The following is an 18592-nucleotide window of genomic DNA, read 5'->3' on the forward strand; positions in this document are numbered from 1 at the left end:
CTGTCTGTACTAGACACTGCCTGCTGCCGGTAGTCCAAAGGAGGTACAGTAGGAGAATCAATGTAGTTTAGTGGAAAAGAACAGCAGGGGGTTTGCAGCCAAACAGTACTAGGTTTGAATCCTGATTGCCACTAACTGCTTATTCTTGAACTGTAAAATGAGAATACCTACCTTGCACTAAAAGCACTAGGCACACATTAAGTGTCTAATAATCAGGGATCACTATTGGACATGAACCCAGAGACACTACCCAAGGATCAGGACCCAACCTGTGAAGGTCCCTCCCCCTCATGCAGACCTGGGTCAGCACAGCACCCAGAGAGGAGCAGCTGAGAGACCACGCCTCCCTGCTGCACATCACCCACACCTTTGAGGAATGAGCAAGGGATGCAGCAGAGCTGCTGAGAAGGAAAATAATGTGCTATATTTCAAAGTGTCTTTGTGGTCAATTTATCTTCTGTCTGCCTTGTTTTCTTTGCTGTGTTCCTCTTTCCCAAAAGAGATGGAGGGATGGAGATCACTGCAATCACATTTTCCAGCATTGGCTATATTTGAAAGAACTACACTTGAGAAGGTACCATGTTTGAACACCCACACTGCATCAGAGAACCCCAGAATGGGGTACTAAAAATAAACACCCCTCCCCAAAATACACACAAGTGCGCTCATGCACACACACACATATGCATCCTCTCAGTCCATCAGTGCACTGTAACTGTGAACTGAGCTCTGGGGGTGAGAGCCATAGCTCAGACACTGGAAGTAAACCTTTGGCAAAAAAAAAAAAAAAAAAAAAAGGAAAAAATGAACCCAGAGACTTCCAACTCCTTTTTCCTTCCAGAGAGAAGGGGCGTGGAGATGGGAGTGGAGGTGAGCAGACGCAGGGCCACCACACTGCCCAATCCCAGGGGCCCCACTTCCATTATACAGGTGTGAATGACGGCCCTTCGAGTTGTGCAGTGCACAGCTGCCCAGCTGTAAGCTGCAGCCCTGAGAGGGGTTCCAATGAAAAGCTATGAACAGAAAAGGAAATTCCTCTCCATGCTCCACCAGTTGCCCTGACTTCTGAGGGTGTTTGTGGAACATTACAGTGGGGTCTGGCAGAGGCGCTGGCTTTAAGAGGCAAGGCTACATTTTTGCCCTTGCCATGAGGTGGATGACATGTGGTGAGTTAGCTGCCTAGGCTTGACCCCATTTTGTCTCCTGAGCCAAGAAGCTCCGCAGACACAGAGGACGTGGCCTGGGCAGGGAGGGTCATCGGACCTGGAGGCTCTAGCCAGTCAGCCTCAGGCAGGTTGCAGCGAGGCCTGACCAACATCCAATGGCTAAAAATGAGTTTAAAAGCTTTAGACCAGGTCAGGCAGCACTGCCTTGGGGCTCCCGCTGTATGTCCCACTGGACAAGGTTAAGCAGTAGAAACTTGGTAAGCAGAGAGGCAGGCCAGTGTGGACACACATGCACGCACACAGGCACAAACATCCACACACACATCCACACAGAGGCTTGCACCCCTAGAACCTAGAGAAGCCATTGCTAGGATGACTCCCCTGGCACCCAGGACAGAGAACAAGAGCTGGTGCTGAAAGAAAGAAGCTGTATGTGTCTGTAGTTTGGAAGTTATGCACAATCCTTGGTTCCTGTGTCCCAAGGCTCTTTTCTGTGTATGGCTTGAGCTTGAAGGTTCAAGTTGGAACCCTGTCTAATTTGCTCTCCTAGGAAGCTATTTAGGCTCTCAAAGGCAACCCTCCCCACTCTCCCTCTCCCCACTGGAGTCTCAGTAGCCATTCCCAACAGCCTAGAGCCTCACTCTGTGAAAACTGGGAGGGGGCAGACTGACCTCATGGTTAGGACAGCTGTGGCCCTGTAGCCCAGATGCAGTGGGCGTCCAAGAACATCTCCCCTCTCTCAGGCTGAGGCACTCAGGTTGCAGGAGACAGAGCTGAGAGCCAGAGGTGGCATCCTGACCCAGAAGGAGGGAGCAAGGAACAAATACATACACGCGTGTGCAGGCATACACACGCACACACATCCCAAGGTTGACAGACTAACACACAGACATGAAGACAACCAGAAGCTGGGGACTCCACACACTGAATGCAGGACTTTAGGGGGCAGAGAGGGAAGGTGCTGGGGCACAGAGGCAAGGGTAAGAAGTCCCTCCGAATGGGAGTGGAGTGCCAACCACCCTGCCTTGCCCCGAACACCTGCCTCCAGGGCCATGGCAAGAGTCCAGTCCATTAAGTGCAGCGTGCAATACTAGCGTTTGGAGTCTCCTGTCCTCATCAATGAAGCGGTGTGGACGGGCTAGCAGTCACCTGGCAGGAGGCCTCGACTCCTGGCAGGCTAGTTGTATCGGCCCTTGATCATTGTGTTCAACAAGGGCCCCACCTGTGAAAAGACATGAGGAGCCAGTCAGAACTGCCTGTCCCCTAGCCCCGGAGCCAGATGAGGTGTGTCTGGAGACATCGATGTCCAGCCAAGGGCAAGGACAAGGCTTCCATTCAATCTTGTAAACCCTCTAACCAACTCTCTTCCTAGCGGTCAACCCAGTATTCTGGAGCACGGCCCTCTCCTCTGGGTCCATCTTGTATTACCTTCCCTCTCACAATACCCTACATTTGTAAGCAGAACCAAACTGACAGACAGAAGGTCAGAGGAGCTAATAATCCCAGACACCCCGAGTGTTTACGTGCATGTTTTGTAAATGTGACTTAAGAATCTTAAGTGACTCTATATCCTGAAAAGATCATTTGTAATCAGGCTGGTGCGATCTCCCAAGCCCACAGGTGCTCTGAATGCTGAGGCTATCCACAGGACAGAGGTAAGAGCATTACAGATACAAACCTCCCCCATTTACCCAATGGGCCACTGGCACACCTGCGTGGGAAGCAGGTCTCAACATTACCTAGAGCAGTCTTGGCACAGCTGGGAGCGTGTGAGTAGATGCTTTACTGCTCGCTTCCCATTCCAAAAGAATCCCCTCGGGGGTCCCCAGCTGGCACACAGGCCCCATGCGGAACATTACTACTAGCATGGGACAGATTATAATTGATCCGCCAGTCAAGCCCAGCTCTCATCAGAAAACAAGGATTTTCTGAACATACCCATAACCTCTATGAAGAAACAGGACAACAGATACTGAAACAGAAGAGCTACACAGACTGTGACACCAATCCTGACTTTCCCTGGTCACTCTGCCCACTGAGTCACAGGAGTGCCACCTTGGGGCAGCCACATACCTCTTGTGGGTTCCCCAAGGCCTCTCCAAGCATCTTCTCAATGTTTCTCATTATGGCCACTTTCTGATGGGCTTTGAGAGGATATTCAATTCTCTTAGGGGTGGGGGCCCCCTGCAAAGGAAGCAGCAGCTCAGGAAATGTCTTTAGCAGGCTTCAGTGTCACCCATTGTTCCTAGCACCATCCTCCCTTAAGAAACCCAGTTCAACCCCACCCTCTCCAGCTCCCCCAAAGACCTGGGAATCACTTCCAGAGATAGCCAACCTCCCCACCCTGCCCCTAAATAATTTATTACACCTACCTCACCCCACTCCCATCTACGAAAAAAACCATATTCACCTTATACCAGAAGTTCACAGTGATGGTAATCCCCCCATTTAGTAATGACTCTATGTGATGCCACCTGCAAGAAAATAAACAGGCTCCTGTTTGCCACCAATACTTTTCAGAGGGAGGGATCCTCTGAAACTAGGTAGAATCCTGCTAAGGGATATAATGAAGACAGTACCTTCACACTCATCCTATCAAACACACTCTGGGGCTAGAGGCAGTGGTGTTCAGCCTTCAAATACCAAAGAGTCAAGAACAGTTTCTCTAGCCTCAAGCCTCTGGGATCTCTTTGGACTTGAGGAACTGTCATCTTGTCTAGAAACAGTACTGTCATTTCCCCCATGTTCAGTATGCTCATCATCTGGATATGCCAACCTTCCTGTATATCACATAAGTCCAATCCTGCCACAACTCAAAAGAAGAGACATGGATAAGGTTTTCCAGGGAATGGGAAAGAACGCTCCCTAAAAGCCCCCAGTCCTAGCCCCATCCTCACCAGTACATTGGGATGTAAAGAACATCACCAGGGCCAACCACTGTTTCGTAACCAACCACGTTCTGGAAATTGGGGAACCTCTCGTAGTCAGGATTGTCAAAGTCCACCTGAGAGGTTCAAGAGAAAAAAAAAAAATCAGTCAATCACCAAATTTTTATCAGTAACTTTGGTAGTCAAGAAAGATGCCTTAAAAAAGTCTTTAGAATTTATATCCAGCAGAAGACACAACACACATTAAACATACACAAACTCTCTCAGAGAACGACCTAAGAAGATGGGCATTGCTGAATGTTAAATGATAAAGAATACTAAGCCTCAGTGCTCCTGAGGTCAGAAGCCAATCATCACAGTTTAAAGGTCAGAAAACATACTCATGGCCTGCAGATCTGAGGAATTAGGACTCATTCTTCACCCAAACCTTCAGAAACTTTTCCCCCAATACATATTCTAACCAGCAAAGATTTCTACACGAGGTAGCTAAGCGGTTTTCTCCTCAAGAAAGGAGAGGCGCTCTCTGGTTGGCCACAAAGTCAACCACACACCTCACTGAGATCCAGAAAAGACATTAAGTGACATATCTCAATTCTATTCACCCTTCTCTTTATCAAAAAGAAGTAGCATCCATGACAAAAGTAAACAATTATTAAATCCAATGGAGACATACACATTTTGTTCCAAGAACTTATAATTCAATCAAACAGAATAACCAGAGTCCACCAGCATCAGTGATGGGGTCTGCCTTAAACATCTGGGGACCACCACAGGGACCTGGAATATATAAACTACATTGTGAAATTGTCCTCTGAGTTTGTCCAAACCTGGCATACCTCCACAGAGAAGGGGAAAGACATGCCAGCCTTGGATCTCAAAGGAGTTCTACACCCTCCTCAGACCACACGAGCTCACCTGGCTCTGTCTGTCACATGGATGATGAACAGGATATGGGTAGAGGCACTCAAACTGATCCGGAGGGAACAAAATGCATCGCTTGTAGCCTTTTATCTGAGCAAAGAAGTTCTGTTGCTCATCATAGTGAGCAGGTGTCACATTTCCTGTAGGAAGACAGACATTTTCTTATTCAGAGCAGTAACGCTATTGCACAGGATGGAAGATAGGCCCCAGTGCTGGAGAGAAACCCAGTTTGCCCTCTCAGCAAAGGGTTCCAAATCAAAATTTCAGGCAAAATCAGGGAGACTGTAATTACAACTCTCAGCCAATTAGGTGCTACACTTTTAATGGGTGATAAGTCTAGTAGCAAACATCACTGGCTAAGAGTTCACCATCAATTAGCAAAGTAGACTTTCTTAAATGATGACTGCTGCCCTTACTGGAAGCAACTGCACATCAAAGTGATACAAGTATGGCAAAATAATATAGTCTGTACAGGTACGCCCCGCTTTTCAAAAGTTCGCTTTACGTCACTTTGCGTTTACAAAAGACCTACATTTGTACCTGTTTTTGCTAACCAAAAGAAATCCAAAGAATTTGGATTGGAAATTGGAAATTTGGAAACCAAAGAATCCTTTTCATTTTTATGAAGAAAAAAAAAAAAAAAGCAAAAATATCATTCAGTGTTTGTTTGGCAGCGAGCCATCATAGAGGCAGCAAGCGCAAGCAGTGAGAGTGGCACTGCCAATCTCCTCCCCTGGAAACTACACTCAGCATCTCAGCATCAAGCCAGCATCTCAGTATCAAGCCACCATAGCTCTGAACTGTGTCTGTGAGCATCTGTGTTTTATCTCGATTTACTTTGTGCATCCATTAGCAAGATGTGTGCTAAAGTAATTGCTTCTTTGTTTTACATCATCTCGGCTTATAGAAGGTTTCACAGGAATGCTCTTTTAGACAGCTGAGGGGAACCTGTACTTGTACTCTTCTTGACTATGGCACGAATTCAAGGGCAGCAAAAAAACGAGAGTTAGAAACAACTGAAATGACTGGTATCAGCAATGCATGCATGATCTTCTTTGATGGAGTTAATCAGTCATTTTAAGTTGTACGAATATGTACTTGCTTTGGGTAGCTCTTTTGGAGCTCAAAGATTCTCAACCTCTGCTCCCACTTCATCACACCTGTGGGATTGCAACACTTCTTTAGATCAACACTGGAGCTGCTGATTCTCATCGAGGGAAGCATATCAGATTCCTGAAGAGAGCTGTATACTTTGAATAAGGCAAATTATTTAAAATGCCATCCTGAATTAGTTCTGCCCTAGCGTATGTATGCTCCATCTACTCTTTGTAAGTGGGGCTGCATCTGATGTTTATCCTTTGCACAATCTTTGAGAGATCAAGGGACTTCTGCAGGGAATGGAGTTTAGAAAACATTCCCCAGGTCTGCCTGGGTGGGCCAAGACAGCTGCTTTCCTAAGTGCAGAGATCCATATGCATCCTCAAAGGAGACCTGCTCTTTCATCTCTACCTGAGGGATCTGTTTCCCTGCTCTCTACACCACAGGATAGGAAGGCAACATAAAAATTCAGAGTCAAGTAAACAAGAACTGTCTCCTGGCAGGTCAACCAAGAGTTGGTTTCAAAGGGTCAGGTTAAGGGTCAATTCATAAGTTGCACTGCTGGAAACTATTAACACTGGCAGCAAAGGACCCAAATCTGAAGAAAGGACAATCAAAGGGGAAGAAGAGACTTCAGAGCCTAGTGGTGAATGACAATAGGTAATTACTCTGCTTCCTTGTTCAACCCAATTTACTCACCATTTACTAAGTACCTACTATGGGCCTGGCACTGAGCAAGTGACAGAAAATAAAAATAAGAATAAGACAATGAACCTGGCTGGTAAGTAGCTCTCTTTCTCCTGATTGGAGTTTAAAGGTTCCTCTTTTTATTTAAAAAAAAAAAAAAGTATTCATGTATTTGCTTATGTACGTGTAAAATCCACTAGCAGGATACACAAGCAACTAATAACATATGGTGCCTCCAGGGAGGGAAGAAAACTGAGAGGCTGGGAAATAGAAATGGAAGAGAGATTTATCACTACATACCTATTTACACCTTTTGAATTTAACCCCATTAATGTATTATCTGTTCAAACGATAAGGTTCAATTTACATTGGAAAAATGTTTCCCTCTTCTACTGGGATAAAAATCTTCTGAATATAGACAGATCCAATAGAGAACAACAGAATTTTAGAGATCCCTAATATCTGAATATATATACTCACACAGCAGCTGAGGAAGGGAACAGGGAACTTTCTTTTTAGAGTACCTCACATAACATATGTTACCTCGTTTAATCTTCATAGTTAATTATAAGATATTACTGTGTTCATTTTACAAATTAGGAGACTGAGACAAGAAAGTTACGTGACTTGTTGACAGTCATGGAGCGAATAAGTGGTGGGGAAAGGTTCAGAAATCACTTCATATGACCCCAAGCCATGCTGCTTTCTGAAAGATTTCTTACCTTCCATGCCAATAAGTAGCAGGTTAGAGGTCAGCTGCCCCCAGCCACGCTTTCCCTGTTGCTTATTAATCCAGTTCCAGTTAAAACCCAAGAAGTCCATGACAATCTTCCTGCCCACAGTGTCATTGAGTGTTTGCTGCAGATACAACCTATGTTCCCCAAGAAGAAAATCCCATTAGTGCATGTACACACTGTCCCTGGCATGGCCTCTCATACCTGGAAATCCAAACCCAAGCCCATACCAACATCTCCCACAAAGAACAGCTGCAGTCATGGGACTCTCACAGAACTGAATCCTTACCTATCCTTCTCTGAGCTCTGTTCAACACCAAATTTTATATTTTAGAGAAGTGATTCTTAACTTTTTCTGGGTCACAGTATGAATCCTTTAAGAATCCAAGGAAGAAAAAAAAAGAATCCAAGCAAGGTTCCCCATAAAAATGTACACATTGAACTTTAATATAATTTCATAGATTTCCTCGAAGCCTACCCACAGACCCTAGAATGATGACTCAGCCTTGTTCCAGAAACTCTCGGGGCGCGAGACATCCCCTTTGGCCCTTGATGGCCATTTTGGCAGCTCGTATTATTGTTCACCAAGAACTAGTTCCCTCCCTGTGAGAGTTATTCTTCCTCACCTCCTTGAAGCAAGGCTTGCTTATATAACTTGCTTTGGCCAATGAGATGTCCACAAAAATGACTGGTGCTGCTTCCAAACTGTAATTTTAAGAACCAGTACACACTACCACATCACTCTCCCTCTGCCACAGCAACTGCAAAGTATCCAATGGCAACTGCTAGAGCAATCTGTGTCCCAAAGAGCAAAAGATGATGTAAGTAGAGTCTCCAGGTGACCTGAGATGGACATGTAGCATGAGTGAAAAATAAACCTTTGTTGCTTCAAGTCGCTGAGCCCTGGACTGAAGCCTAGTTTATCTTAACTGATTCAGCCACCTATCTGTAGCAGCCATCTATAGCTGAAGAAAAATACCTCACTAAGGTTTCCGCAGACCCAGGGCCCCTAACATGCCTGAGGAAGGTAAGAAGTTACTTAATAGATATGAAAAGCCAAACACACTTGATCAAGCCCCAAAAGAAACATTATTTAGGGGGCAAATGTGAAGAAAAAGAAGTAATGGTCCTGAGAGCATTACTTCAAAAGCTCAAAGGTATCCCAGTGCCGGGAATCACAATGTTTGAGGCAACATTAATTAAAAATCTTGATAAGTTGGAAACAGCTACCTGTTTGGGGACATGGAACCCTCAAGACTCGAATGCAACCTTGGAACGTTCCCCACAGATTATGATGTACATATATTCATACAAATATTTCTCAAGTAACTCTGAAAGAGTCAGGAACACTCCCCAAACAGGAATCTAAGCAATTCCTGTGAAACCTTAACAGTAAATCCTCAAAATAGCTCAAAGAGGATCCTAACACCCTTCACCCCAGAATCATAACAAGCTGTACAATTATACAATAGAGGTGGTTGGTGCTAAAGTCAGCTGATAGGGCAAATCTTGCAAATAGTAAAAAATTTTCCTTAAATCACCCATAAAGTACAGACTACACTCATGGTTCAGACTTAGGCAGAATGCTCTCGCTACAGGAAGCAAGAAACTTAAAGTGACTGAGGAACCAGAGAACTCATGTGTCTTATCTCATGCTCATTCCAGTGCATATGTTCAATCAATAGCTTTACACTCCACCAGCATCATTTAAATCAATCTCTCTTCTCAACATTGGGTGTATGTGTGTGTGTGCGCATGCACTGTGGTAAATTTGAGGACATTAATGCATGAGATGATTCAACTGAACCAGTCTCTATAAGACATAAAGAACAAATCAACCATAGTTCAGATTGTGAAAACTCTTCCGGTCAAAGTTCCATCATTATGACAACAGCTAAGAGTCAGGAAGCCAAAAAAAAAAATAAAAATGTTTCAAATCCTTTCACTCTGCCACATACTGCTAACAGAGTCAGGAAGAGAACTGAGGCTGGAGAGTGAAGAAAAACCCAGGATTGGACACCAAATGTGAGACGGAGATAGTCATTCACCATCAAGTACTCAGTGACAGCAATTCCCCAGAGGCAATGTTATTTTGTGGGACTGAATGTTGTCTGGGACCTACATAAGAGGCTGCCCTCATAAAGAGAGATAAAGGTAGAGAGAAAGAGTCATTCCCGTGTGTGTATATGTCTTGTGCTTGCTATCATCAATACAACGCAACACATCCATATTCTCTCCACCCTCACCTATACAACTTTTCAGCCTGCATTGCCCCCATTCAAATATTTTAGGACAAAGATTGCAAACCCGTAATCTCAGGAAATCTACTGACAGATATTTTAAATTGGTCTCTTGCAGCATTTCAAAAAATATGAATTAGCTGCCCACATTTAAAAGTCAAAAAGATTTTAAATAAAAATACTGATTTATGGTTTCTCTTGAAAAAAATCAGACTATCTGGCAACCCTGGGACTGCACTCCAAAATGGAAACAAAAGTCAAGTAATGACTTCGCACTTTGAATAAGGCATATGCCTTCAGCTTCATCATAGCTTTCACCCAAACAACTTCACTCACTTCATTCACCTACCTGACTCTGCTAGGCAAGTGTGACTCTCACTTTATGAAGACAAAAAACTTGAGAATCACAGTTCAAGTCTAGTCATTCCATCATCCCTCACGCTAGAAAACTCATCCTCAGATAAGTAAAGGAAAAGAAAATAGATGCCCTAGATCCAATGGAAAACCACGACCTGGGAATTTACCTCTCTTCACCTCCTCGCTCCTGTATATCCTGCAGTTTCTCAACAAACTCATGAAATTTCATTTCTTCCCTATTGGACCTCGGCTTAAAGTTCTGGAAATTAGCCATCTTTTTCTCATCATAGTACAAGAACTTGTGGGTGCTGGCACTGTACACAGAGAAGTCTCCGTTGCCAATATTTTCTTGCAGGTATTCAAGGTCCCATTTTAGGGCAGGATACACAAGATTTGTGTCGGTCAGCACCACAGGCTCCTAAGTGGAAAAAACAAATGAAGTCGTCCCAAGGAGCTAGTGGGTTCTTGTCCCCAAATTCCAATACTTCCCAACTTCAAAATTACTTCTCCTGTTAACCAGCACGAACCCCGCAAGTCCCATTTTTCCTCGCTTCCCTCTCCATCTCCCCTTAGGCCCTAGTCCACAACCCGGCCTAGTCCACAACCCCTCCCTCCCATCACCACTCGCCTTTGACCTCTCCTCCCAACCTAGTCCCTTCCCCCATTCCCCCACCCCCCACCCCCTCTTCGACGCGGCCCCGCCCCCTACCTCATTCTCGATAAGCTCCTCCGCCCGGGGGTCGCTCTGACTCAGACGCGGGATGGGCCGGGTCGGGAAGGTATAACTGCGCAGCTGGGACTCATCCCAGGCGGGGCCGGGGGCTTCAGCCTCTTCCCGGGGTTCTCCAGAGCCCGAGGCCGCAGCCTCCGCCGCAGTCGCCGCCATCTCCGCCGCTAGGGACGGCCCCACCGGAAGCGGAAGCTCCGCCTATTCCGGGGAAAACACAACGGAAACCATAGAGCTAGGCTGCGAGAGAGAGCGTTCCAGACACTAAGAACGCGGGGCCGAGCCCTGGGCGAGCGCCTCCTAATGGTAACCTATAGCTCTACACCCTACGCTCCGCCCCCCAAGACCCGGGACTAGACGTTAGTCCCACTGAATAGGGGTGATCATCGGGTTAACCAATTCACAAATTATTGCTGCCTCAGTGTGCCCAGGCCTACACAACAGGCAAAGAAGGAGGCAAGTTTAGTGGGGCATTAAATTTTACACTGACGGATGGGGAGAGACGCAAACTTGACCCACCTAAGGAAGTCAGAAGGAAAAGCAACTGTCCAATAGATAGATGTTGGGTAAAGGTTGCTCCGAAAGCCTCGGCAAAAGATATATGGCAACTTGAATTCTTTCGAAATCAAAGATGGTTTTCTTTTGCTTGGCACCATTTGATTTTTCTGCCTGTGTCACCATCTCACCTACTTAAAGGCATTTTTGTCTATCTTGACCGAATTAGATCAGTGTTTGCTATTGATTGAATGCAGATGTCGTCCAACCATTCTGAACATCCATTCGATTCTCATTTACAAGAGGGCAAGTTGCTGTAAAGTAGTTCTCCCCCAAATTCATATACTGAATAGTATATATCAGTTTTTATTGCTCTTATATATATTTGGGAATGTCTATAATAATGGATTCTACTCCAAAACAGTGATCACCCTAAAACTGCCTGTAAATATGTGCATGTTTGTACTGTAAATTATGCAAATCATACTTGTGTAGATAAAATGAACACATATTCATATGCGAACAATAATGCCCCCCCCCCAATTCTTTTGTTAGGCTAGTGTTCGCTAATTGTGGTTCGGCTTGAAATGTATTTATCCAAGTCCTAGTAAATCTGAGCGAATTCTAGCAAATCTGAGGTGGGTTCAGATGATAGGATTGGTTTTAAATTTGTTGGGTTGAGGTGACTGGGACATTCGGATGTAAACACGAGACTGAAACTGAAGAACCAGTTTGGGGGAATTCCCTGGTGGTCCAGTGGTTGGGACTCAGCGCTTTCACCGCCAAGGGCGCGGATTCAGTCCCTGGTCGAGGAACTGGGATCCCGCAAGCCGCGCAGCCAAAATAAAACAACAAAAAAAGAACCAGTTCGGGGCCAATTTGTGTGTTGCACCGTGCATCTAACTGAAGGAGATAACTAATTTGGAAAACAAAACAAGAACAAACAAGACCAAGGGCTGAATTTGAAGAATGATCACGTTTGGGGATGGAAGGAGGAACTGCCAGTGAAGGAGAGGAAAAAGGCAAGCAGTCAGAAAAGAGATTGACAGGCTCCTTTTACTTGTACCGGTCCTGGGGTAGGTGGGTCAGCTGTCCACCTGAAATGCTCAGGTTCTGAGTGCCCGTTATCCCTGGATACGTCTAAGTCAGCTGAGGTAGAAAAGGGACATAACAATCTGAAATGTCAAAGCAGTGACCTGCTTGTTTTTCTCTCCTTCCCGCTTTCCCTCTCTGCCTCTATCCAACCGCTCATCTTCCTTCTGGCTTCCTAGCACCGTTTAAGCCCCGCCCTTATTGAACCTTTAAGACTTTTCTCCCTTGTCGCGTTTGGCCCGGCTCAGCCGCCGTGACAAGGTCTTTGCGCATGTGCGGGGTGAAATAAGAAGGTGAAGATGGCGGCGGCCAGGGCGGGGGTCCTGGGAGTCCGATGGCTGCAAAGGGCATCCCGAAACGTGGTGCCCATGGGTGCACGGACAGGTCCGCGAGAACGGGCGAGGCCCCAGTGTGGGAGGGGGGTGCCTGAGGTTTGGTGCGTCGGACGGAGGGTGGGTATTGTGGATACCGCGGCGGCCGAGTCCGGGCAAGGGCGGAGGTGGAGTTGGTGTATTCAGAAAAACAGGTGGAGGGTCTGCTGGTCTCTCGAAGCCTCGGGCTCCGGTCTCTGCAGCCACCGCAGCTTGAAGCCTTCAGAGTGGCAGGAGGAATGGGGTCGCTTCTGACGTGCCCTCATCTGCTCTCCAGCCTCCCACATTACCAAGGACATGCTCCCGGGACCCTATCCCAGGACCCCAGAAGAACGGGCTGCCGCCGCCAAGAAGTATAATATGCGGGTGGAAGACTACGAGCCGTACCCAGATGATGGCATGGGGTGAGATAGGGCCTGCTCGCACCTGGGTAGTGATGGGAGAAGTTCGGCTGGGTTGGGTAGCTCTACTCTGACCCTTTTCCCCGAACCTTTTAGTGACCCCTCAGAGTCGACGGTGTGGGCGCTTTTCTCCGTGGAGGGAGGTGGGAGGGGATGGGTGAGCAGCTGCAGCCGAGAGGACTTCAATTTTCTCCTTGGCTCAGGCTGTTTCCTCAAATGAGGAAGCTGAGGTTTTAATAGCTCCCTTGAGGACCCCTGAATAGCAGGAACCTTCTTTGGCTCCATCCAGAGCGCAAGGTTTCATTTAGATTGAGCATCTGCTGGGCTCAGGTGCTGTCATCCAAGCACGTGACCAGGCTAGAGCTGGATTCCTGTCATGAGAACCTTATTTGTAGATAGAGTACTCTATATTTACATGTATATCTCTCTTTTAAGAAATATTTTGCAGTTAGCTGTGGAAGTCGTAGCAACTTTAAAGCAGATTAAATAGCCAACTCCCTTACCCCAGTTGATGGTTTTGCCCCCGCACCCCCGTAACATCCCTGTGGTTAATTGTCTGAGTTGATTACCATCACCCTCATTTTCTGTCCTAGCATCACTCTTTCAGCCATGGTTTCAGCAGCTCCTATTCGTCTTGTTGTTTTCCAATCACTTTCTGTGACACATGTCTAGTTGTCATCATTTCCTATGTCTTTTATTGTGTTGTGGACAAGAGCAGCCTCGGTAGCAGTCTGTATAAGTTGAACCTGGTTTTGTTGGGGAAAAATCCAGCTTATCAAGAAGACCCATGAGGTGTTTGAGACTTGGAGATGTATGTCAACTCTGTGGTTGAAAAACACAGTTGCTATGAAAAGTGCTTTTCTAATATGTACCCTTTTGTTTTTATTCCAATTAACTGGGCGATCTTAGGTTCAGACTCTGACCTTCAGTTTCTTTTTCTGTCTAATGGGGGAAACAGAGTGATTGTTAAATTCCCTTCCAGCACTAACATTATAACATTGCATGACTTTTCTTCTTTCTGTTGAAAGAAGATAAGAAAAGCTTACATATGTTAAAATGTTTCAGAGTTTGACATAAATTTTTAATGACAATTTGGACTTCTTCGGTTATTCTGTGCTTAGTGAGTAAAAATTGAGATTTTTTTTCACTTATCAAATAACATTTTTAAATTTGGTATTGGAAGGCATTCAGGGAAATGGATCTCTTTTATACCGTTTGCAGGAATGTAAACTGGCACAGTCTTTTTGGGGGGAAATTTGGGATATTTACCAGTGGCCCTTTAACTCAGCATTTCTCAATATGTACACCTCAGGGAAAAAATTGAGATCTTGATTTGAAGGTCAGTTCCTCTGTCCTTAGGGGAGGCAGTTATCTCTGTCACTTGGTTTCTCATCTCTGAGATGAGGAGACTGTGAATTGTCTGAGTGAGGCTGCTCAGAGCCCTGTCCAGAAGTTCTTGCTGTCTCTCAGGTATGGTGACTATCCGAAGCTCCCTGACCGCTCACAGCAGGAGAGGGATCCATGGTATGACTGGGACCACCCAGACCTGCGGTTGAACTGGGGTGAACCGGTGAGAGAACCATATCCCATTTGACCTTCCTTCCTTTTCCCTATGTCTTCTGTAGCTCAAATGGCACTTTTCTGCCCAAGTAACACTAAAGTTTTTCTGCTCAAGGAAGCGAGGTCCAGCAATCTGAGATCTGATGTTCCCTGTGTGTTGTGTGGAATGGGATGTCTGGGAGTAATCAAAGCTCTGTATTGTAAGAGTCAAAGCTCTGTATTGTAAGAGTTGTGAACTTCTATGACTGAGCTGTCTCTGGTCAGCAGAACCTAGACATAAGCCAGCATCTAGTCCTGTGGGCTACAATATCTCAGATGTGGCTCTCAGAATATTGCCCAGGGCAGTAGAATGCCTTTCAAGCCTTCTATGAGGCTCTAATCACTCTGGACTGCATGCCTTTTGCAGGAAGAGCAGTATGTGACAGTGATCTGCCTTTTTGTCTCAGATGCACTGGGACCTAGACATGTATATCAGGAACCGTGTGGACACGTCCCCCACTCCTGTTTCTTGGAATCTCATGTGTAAGCACCTCTTCGGTTTCGTGGCCTTCATGCTGTTCATGTTTTGGGTGGGAGAGACTTACCCCACCTACCAGCCTGTGGTGAGTATCTGAGAAGTGCTCCCTCAGCCACACTTACTTAGCCTTGTTTCCTGAGGGAATGAAGTCTCTGGAGTAGGGATCCAGCCAATACCAAGCTTGACTTCCTGGTAAGGCCTATAGAGGGTCTTACCCACTGGCCTGGTACAAGTACCAGAGCATTGCTCCTGCCTGCATCTTGGATCAGTCTGAGTGAGAAGAAACTGTAGGACTAGGTGAGGAATGAGAATAGAGAAGCCAGCTAGTCTTTAGAGTTGCCATTTGGGGAACTGTACTTACCAATAATATTTCAGCAAGTGATCTTTTAAGGTAGAGTCAAGGAATCTCAAGTTGAAAGCTTATCCTTTGTTGGTGTGAAGGGCACTTCCTACAGGGTACTGGAAGCAATTAAATGTTTACTGCAAGCATGGACAGTTAGATTTTAGAGAATGTAAAGGACATAGAAAATATACTGTCTGTAGAGAACAGACTTGTGGTTGCTAAGGGGTGTAGGGGAGGGATGGATTGGGAGTTTGGGATTAGCAGATGCAAACTAGTATAAATAGAATGGATAAACAACAAGGTCCTACTGTATAGCACAGGGAACTATATTCAATATCCTGTGATAAAACATAATTGAAAAGAATATGAAAAAGAATGTATATATATGTATAACTGAATCACTTTGCTGTACAGCAGAAATTAACAAACAATGTAAATCAACTATACGTAAATAAATTTAAAAAAAGAAAGAAAATATACTGTCTAGCTTTAAGGACGTTTAATTTGGATAAGAAGAAAATTTAGATACATGACATGAGCAACATTGGAACATATATATAGGAATTTGGCACAGTTTTTGTGTATATATGTGTGTAGTGAATGTGTATGCTGGGGGTATCAGGTGCTGTTAAGGAGAAGGATTATGCTAGATGCTAAAATACATATATTTTAGATGGTGGGGAGAAGTTGAAGAGAACATTTGGGGCGAGAGAAAATAGAATGAAGGAAGAGGACAGTGAGTTAGCTGGAGTGGAATAGGCTTATAAATAGTTCCTAGATAACCAGCTGCATTGGTTACCTGGAGAGCTACTAAAAATTCAGATTCCTGAGCCCCACTTCCTGGAGAGCCTAATTCAGTAATTTCAGAATGGGGTTCTAGAATCAATATTTAACAAGTTCCCAGGTAATTCTGATGTCCTGGGAAATCGGGTGTCAAAACTGCTGTGTTAAAAAAAATACTGTGAAGTGAGTTTGATCAGTTAGGTTGGGCACCTTTTACTGCATGGCTAAGGGATCTGGACTTGATGGTATAGTGATGCACTAATTCAGTAAATATTTATGAAGCCCCTATCACGCACCAGGTACAGAAGGTGCTAAGGGTTGGGGATACAGGGATGACTTGGTCTGCCTCGAGGCAGCAGGGAGCCATGTTGGGCTTCTGAACAAAAGAATGCCATCATGAAGCCTAGGTTTTTAGGAAGATTAATTTGGGAGTAGTCTACAGGGTAGATTGTGAGGAAAGGAACTGAAAGCAGGAGGCTGCTGTTTGCAGTTGGCTGCACAGTGCTACCTGTGCTGAGATAATCAATGTCCTAACAGTAGCGTGTGTGTCTGTGTGCACTGACACAAGCCTTCCTACCGAGCCCCAGGGGCCCCAGGCTGGAGAGTGCACATAGGGCTGGTGTGAGCGCTAACTTCACTTCAGGAGAGCAAGAAACACAGTGTGGCTCTTCCATTTTTCAGTTCTGTAAGCACATCACCCTTTTCTCCTCGCCTTGAGCTGTGTTCTCTGACAGCTGTTTGTTGGTAAAGCCAGCAGCCCCTAAAGCACGTCCGAGCCGTATCTCCTCTGTGCTTTCCCCCACTGCTGCTCCTGCACGCCTCATTTGCTAGGCCACTTTAGTGGTGGAACCATTAGAGGCTGAGTGACTTAAAAGGAGATTGAGTCTGTCTCGACCCTGAGAGAGAGTGGGATGGATGGATGCATCGTCTCATTTAGAAAGCTCTCCCTCACACTCTCCCTTTCTCCCTCTCTCTTTCTCCTTTCTCCCTCTCCCTCCCTCCCTCTCTCTCTCACTCTCACTCACACACACACAGTGTAGGCACCACTTCTCTTACAATCTAGGCTTTCTCTCTGCCTTGGGCTGAGCGGGGAAGAGGAGTGCTGTCCCTGCTGTTCTAGCACAGCTGGGTCTGACCAAAGCCTACCGTGTACCCATTTACTGTGTGTGATTCTTCACTCAGAGTGGGGTGTAGCCAGGTATTGGCTACATAGATATATGTTGTTCTTGCTGACCTGTGTTTTTTTCTTAGGGACCAAAGCAGTATCCTTACAATAATCTGTACCTGGAACGAGGTGGCGATCCCAACAAAGAACCTGAGCCGGTGGTTCACTATGAGATCTGAGGAGGCTTCGTGGGCTTTGTGCCCCCTAACTGACTCCCTCAATCCTAGAGATTTTACCTTAATGAAATCGCTAATAAAACTTAGTACTGTGGTATCTGTGCCTCATTTCCCCAGGAAAAGCCACTGCTTAAGCACAAGAAGATGTTGATTTGCTAATTTCACTGGGAAAAGTAGTTGAGGGTTCCAGTTGTACAGCAGGTGGTAAGGGTAGCTCCTTTCCCCATCTACAGGGTTGCGGAAGAAGGAAGATACGTTCCTGACTTCTCAAGTTGGAGCAAGATTTATTTCCCATAAAAAACCTTTTTAATAATAAGTGGTTAGCTAAAAAACAATATTCTAACATGTTTCAAGTATATTATAGGATAAATAGGTGTTTTGGGACTGGCCTAGGGCTGTGATTGCCTCTAATCTTATATCTCTTATAAGAATATGTATTTGGGACTTCCTTGGTGGCGCAGTGGTTAAGAATCCGCCTGCCAATGCATGGGACACGGGTTTGACCCCTGGTCCGAGAAGATCCCACATACCACGGAGCAACTAAGCCTGTGCGCCACAACTACTGAGACCGTGTGCAACAACTGCGGAAGCCCATGCACCTAGAGCCCATGCTCTGCAACAAGAGAAGCCACCGTGATGAGAAGCCCGCACACTGCGACGAAGAGTAGCCCCCGCTCGCCGCAACTAGAGAAAGCCCGTGCGCAGCAACAAAGACCCAGCACGGCCAAAAATAATTAATTTTTTTAAAAGTATGTATTTATTAAAAACACATTGTAAATCAATTATACTTCAATTAAAAAAAAGAAAATATGTATTCCAAAGCAACTTCTGAATCCTAGACTCTTATAAATTGATAAATTGACATTACCTA

General features: G+C 45.5%; 2 protein-coding genes across 2 annotated transcripts; one reads left to right on the forward strand and one right to left on the reverse strand.

Moving 5' to 3' along the window:
• Window positions 1-434: 434 nt before the first annotated feature.
• Window positions 435-11009, reverse strand: HIF1AN (hypoxia inducible factor 1 subunit alpha inhibitor). Its single transcript, XM_059900646.1, has 8 exons — window positions 10801-11009; window positions 10259-10509; window positions 7483-7631; window positions 4970-5115; window positions 4064-4170; window positions 3577-3640; window positions 3240-3350; window positions 435-2388 (listed from the first exon to the last, which is right to left on the reverse strand). The coding sequence occupies exons 1-8, from the start codon at window positions 10975-10977 to the stop codon at window positions 2344-2346; spliced, it is 1050 nt and encodes a 349-aa protein (XP_059756629.1). The 5' UTR covers window positions 10978-11009; the 3' UTR covers window positions 435-2343.
• A 1656-nt stretch (window positions 11010-12665) lies between these two features.
• On the forward strand, window positions 12666-17815 carry NDUFB8 (NADH:ubiquinone oxidoreductase subunit B8). The gene is made up of 5 exons (XM_059900274.1): window positions 12666-12789; window positions 13054-13180; window positions 14648-14747; window positions 15184-15339; window positions 17632-17815. The coding sequence occupies exons 1-5, from the start codon at window positions 12705-12707 to the stop codon at window positions 17722-17724; spliced, it is 561 nt and encodes a 186-aa protein (XP_059756257.1). The 5' UTR covers window positions 12666-12704; the 3' UTR covers window positions 17725-17815.
• Window positions 17816-18592: the final 777 nt, after the last annotated feature.

Source organism: Balaenoptera ricei, chromosome 16 (genome assembly GCF_028023285.1).
Source record: "Balaenoptera ricei isolate mBalRic1 chromosome 16, mBalRic1.hap2, whole genome shotgun sequence".
NCBI lineage: Eukaryota > Metazoa > Chordata > Mammalia > Artiodactyla > Balaenopteridae > Balaenoptera > Balaenoptera ricei.

Excerpts from the sequence above, each read along its gene's own strand:
- NDUFB8 (XM_059900274.1), top strand. The coding sequence starts at position 12,705 with ATGGCGGCGGCCAGGGCGGGGGTCCTGGGAGTCCGATGGCTGCAAAGG. Across the intron at positions 13,181-14,647 it reads TACCCAGATGATGGCATGGG|GTATGGTGACTATCCGAAGC; the intron begins GTGAGATAGGGC and ends GCTGTCTCTCAG. Across the intron at positions 15,340-17,631 it reads ACCCCACCTACCAGCCTGTG|GGACCAAAGCAGTATCCTTA; the intron begins GTGAGTATCTGA and ends TTTTTTTCTTAG.
- HIF1AN (XM_059900646.1), bottom strand. The coding sequence starts at position 10,977 with ATGGCGGCGACTGCGGCGGAGGCTGCGGCCTCGGGCTCTGGAGAACCC. Across the intron at positions 10,510-10,800 it reads AGGAGCTTATCGAGAATGAG|GAGCCTGTGGTGCTGACCGA; the intron begins GTAGGGGGCGGG and ends TTTTCCACTTAG. Across the intron at positions 3,351-3,576 it reads CTGTGAACTTCTGGTATAAG|GGGGCCCCCACCCCTAAGAG; the intron begins GTGAATATGGTT and ends CTTCCTTTGCAG.